At 46.1% G+C, this 3,740-nt stretch overlaps 1 protein-coding gene across 1 annotated transcript in view; it reads right to left on the bottom strand.

Annotated features, from left to right (window-relative positions):
- SFI1 (SFI1 centrin binding protein) overlaps window positions 1-3,740 on the bottom strand; it is a 122,985-nt gene that overhangs the window by 42,388 nt on the left and 76,857 nt on the right. Inside the window, exon 11 of the mRNA XM_023517675.1 lies at window positions 940-1,034. Coding sequence (XP_023373443.1) covers window positions 940-1,034 — 95 coding nt within the window. The remainder of the gene's footprint in view (window positions 1-939; window positions 1,035-3,740) is intronic.

The raw sequence follows: 3,740 nt of genomic DNA, 5'->3' as shown, positions 1-3,740 counted from the left end.
GCCTGTAATCCGAGCTACTTGGGAGGCGGAGGCAGGAGAGGAGTTGGAGGTTGCTGTGAGCTGTAATGCCACGGCACTCTACCTGGGGCACTAGCGTGAGGCTCTGTCTCAAAAGAAAAATTTGCATTCTATCCCCAAATGTTCAGATTTACAAGTTAGACTATAGCAGCAGATACAGGTGGGGGTGGGGAGGGCAGCACAAAAATGACTGGAAGTTTGGTTTATATCTTCCTCTGTTTCACTGCCAAGAAGGGGGCACTTCTCATTGCAAGGCTCTCAGATGTCACTCATGAACAATGCATTCCCGCTGAATCTAAGCGTGCCTTTGAAAGCCTTCTCAGTTCAGTATTCCAGATAGCTGCTCCTAGTCATTAGAACTAGCCTGCATAAATCACACTTATTTGCCACCCTGCTGCTAAATTGTGAGTCCTGTAAGAGCAGGAATTTTGTCTCCTTGTATCATAGCTGTAGCCTCAGTGCTGAGCAGTATCTGCAGCATAGCAGTTGCTCAATCAGTATTTCTTAAACAGAATTGACTCTTTCTCAATCTGCCTCTACAAATTTGTCATCCTGACCCCACCACATCCACCCCCTGGGGGACCTGTGTGTCACAGTTTAGCACTAGGATTCAGTGCTTATGTTCAACATCTCTCCCTATACCCCCTGAAGCTCCCACTGGGTGACCAGCTGGCCAATTCACATAGTAAATGAATTTGAGTAAAAATGCGAATGGACAGTAAGAGCTCATTGACTCTCACCTGCATTTTCACAGCAGATGAAGAAATAGGAGCATCACAGGGGGGGTGGGACCTGGAATACCTCTGTTCCAAATCAGAACAACAAGACCTCTTGGCATCATCCTTTCCCAAGAATCTTTTCAAAGCAAATGGATCCAAGAATGCTAGCCAGGAGAGCTATCTGCTGTGATGCACTCCATACCTGCTTGTCTCGCCTCCTCCGAGTATACTGCAACCACAATCTGATACACTTGCACAGCAATGTTATCCTGAAATAAAGCAAAGGACACCAAGGTACTGCCCATCCTCACCTTCTGGTTTCAGGTTTTTTAAAGTTTGTTTTGTTTCTAAATCAGGTAAATCAGGGCAGGGCCTGTGGCTTAGTGGGTAGGCTACAGCCCCATATACTGAGGGTGGCAGGTTCGAACCCAGTCCCAGACAAACTGCAACAACAACAACAACAACAAAAGATGTAACACTTTGGGCAGTGCCTGTGGCTCAGTAAGGAGGGCACAGTCCCAATATACCGAAGGTGGCGGGTTCAAACCCGGCCCTGGCCAAACTGCAACAAAAAATAGCTGGGTGTTGTGGCAGGTGCCTGTAGTCCCAGCTACTTGGGAGGCTGAGGCAAGAGAATCGCCTAAGCCCAAGAGCTGGAGGTTGCTGTGAGCTATGACACCATGGCATTCTACCAAGGGTGACAAAATGAGACTCTGTCTCTAAAAAATACATAAATAAATAAATAAATAAATAAAGCAGGTAAATCTGAGTATGGTTATCTCTTGAGGGTTAAAAGCACCCCATGGGCTTACTAGTTTCATTCAAGGAAGGAAAGATGGCATTTAGATATATCTAACATGAAAGATGTCAACCCCTGGTTGTGGAGGAGGGCTTGACTTTACAATGTTAAAGGTTTTCTTCTAAACCTAATTACACCACCAAGCACAGTATCTCTGAGACTTAGAAAATATAAAATCCCCCAGATATCCTGAACTTCCTGGTTATGGTCACATTCTGGGTCTCATTTAGATTACGTGGGTCTGTGACATGCTGCCTTTCACAATTTGTTTCATAAATAAGGATTTAGAATACTATACCTTGACAACTTTAAACCAAGTCAGTTAAATATTGGGATTCTCACTGACCCCTTAAAAAATCCTCCATAATTGGACCTATCACTATGTAAATTAAGTTGGCTATACTGTGGTTGGAAGGACGAACTTGCTAAAGTAACAGAAAAATACCAGTGGTCAGGCACAGTGGCTCACGCCTATAATTTTAGCACTCTGCCAAGGCTGGCAGACTGCTTGAGCTCAGGAGTTTGAGACCAGCCTGAGCAACAGTGAGACCCCATTTCTACTAAAAAGAGAAAAAAACAGCCAGGCATGGTGGCAGTGCCTATAGTACCAACTACTCTTGAGGGTAAGGCAAAAGGATAAGAGGATCACTTGAGCTCAAGAGTTTGAAGTTGCTATGAGCTATGATGCCACAGCGCTCTACCCAAGTGACTTGAGACTCTGTCTCAAAAAAAAAAACAAAAAAAGGAAGAAAGAAAAATATCAGAAAAATATCTTTTTTTTTTGAGACAGAGCCTCAAGCTGTCCCCCTGGGTAAAGTGCCGTGGCATCATGGCTCACAGTAACCTCCAACACCTGGGCTCAAGCGAGTTTCCTGCCTCCACCTCCTAAGTAGCTGGGACAACAGGAGCCCGCCACAATGCCTGGCTATTTTTTGGTTGCAGCCGTCATTATTGTTTGGCAGGCCTGGGCTGGATTCAAACTCACCACCTTAGGTGTATGTGGCTGGCGCCTTAGCCACTTGAGCCACAGGCGCCAAGCCAAACCCATAGTTTCTTAGAAAGGGCTAAGATCAATCATATTAGCCCCATCTCTCTCTCTTATTGACAAACACCCCAGGGTCTCTATTTTCACAATATCTAAAAGGAACTGAACAGACAGAAAGAAAATGTAAATCTTTCTCTTTTAGCCCTTTCCATTTCAATTTTTCTAACACCCACATACTCCCTAGCTCTTATTTATTTGGGGTAAGAAAGAGGTTTAGCAGATTACTTATAATTATGCTATAGTTTTTTTCTTTTGAGACAGAATCTCACTATATCACCCTGGGTAGAGCTCTGTGGCATCACAGCTCACAGCAACCTCAAACTCTTAGGCTTAAGCGATTCTCTTGCCTCAACCTCCCAAGTAGCTGGGACTACAGGTGCCTGCCACAACGCCCAGCTATTTTTTGGTTATAGTTGTCACTATTGTTTTGAAGGCCTGGGCTGGGTTCAAACCTGCCAGCTCCAGTGTACGTGGCTGGCACCCTAGCCACTGAGCTACAGGTGCTAAGCATATCCTACAGTTTTAAAAGAGAAAAACAGGCTCAGTGCCCATAAACAGTGGTTACAGTGCCAGCCACATATACTGAGGGTGGCGAGTTTGAACCCCGCCCAGACCAACTAAGCGACAATGACAACTACAAGAAAAAAAAAAAAATAGCCAGGCATTGTGGCAGGCATCTGTGGTCCCAGCTCTTTGGGAAGCTAAGGTAAGAGAATCACTTGGGCCCAAGAGTTTAAGGTTGCTGTGAGCTGTGGTGCCATGACACTCTACCAAGGGTGACAAAGTAAGTCTGTCTCAAAAAAAAGAAGGCTCTGCTCCAGTGGCTCAAGTGGCTATAGCGCCAGCCACATACACCTGAGTTGGTGGGTTCGAATCCAGCCCAGTCCTGCCAACCAAAAATCACAGTTACTGGGAGGCAGAGGCAGGAGAATAGCTTAAGCCCAGGAGTTGGGCTCGGCACCTGTGGCTCAAGTTGCTAAGGCACCAGCCACATACATCTAAGGTGGCGAGTTCAAATCCAGCCCAGGTCGCCAAAACAACAATGACGGCTGCAACCAAAAAATAGCCAGGTGTTGTGGCGGGCGCCAGTGGTCCCAGCTACTTGGGAGGCTGAGGCAGGAGACTCACTTGAGCCCAGGAGTTGGAGGTTGCTGTGAGC

The sequence above is a fragment of the Otolemur garnettii genome, unplaced genomic scaffold (assembly GCF_000181295.1).
Source record: "Otolemur garnettii isolate 467f Iridium unplaced genomic scaffold, OtoGar3 scaffold00116, whole genome shotgun sequence".
Taxonomy (NCBI): Eukaryota; Metazoa; Chordata; class Mammalia; order Primates; family Galagidae; genus Otolemur; species Otolemur garnettii.
The sequence above is the reverse complement of the archived record's forward strand: the minus strand, read 5'-3'. Positions and strand labels throughout refer to the sequence as shown.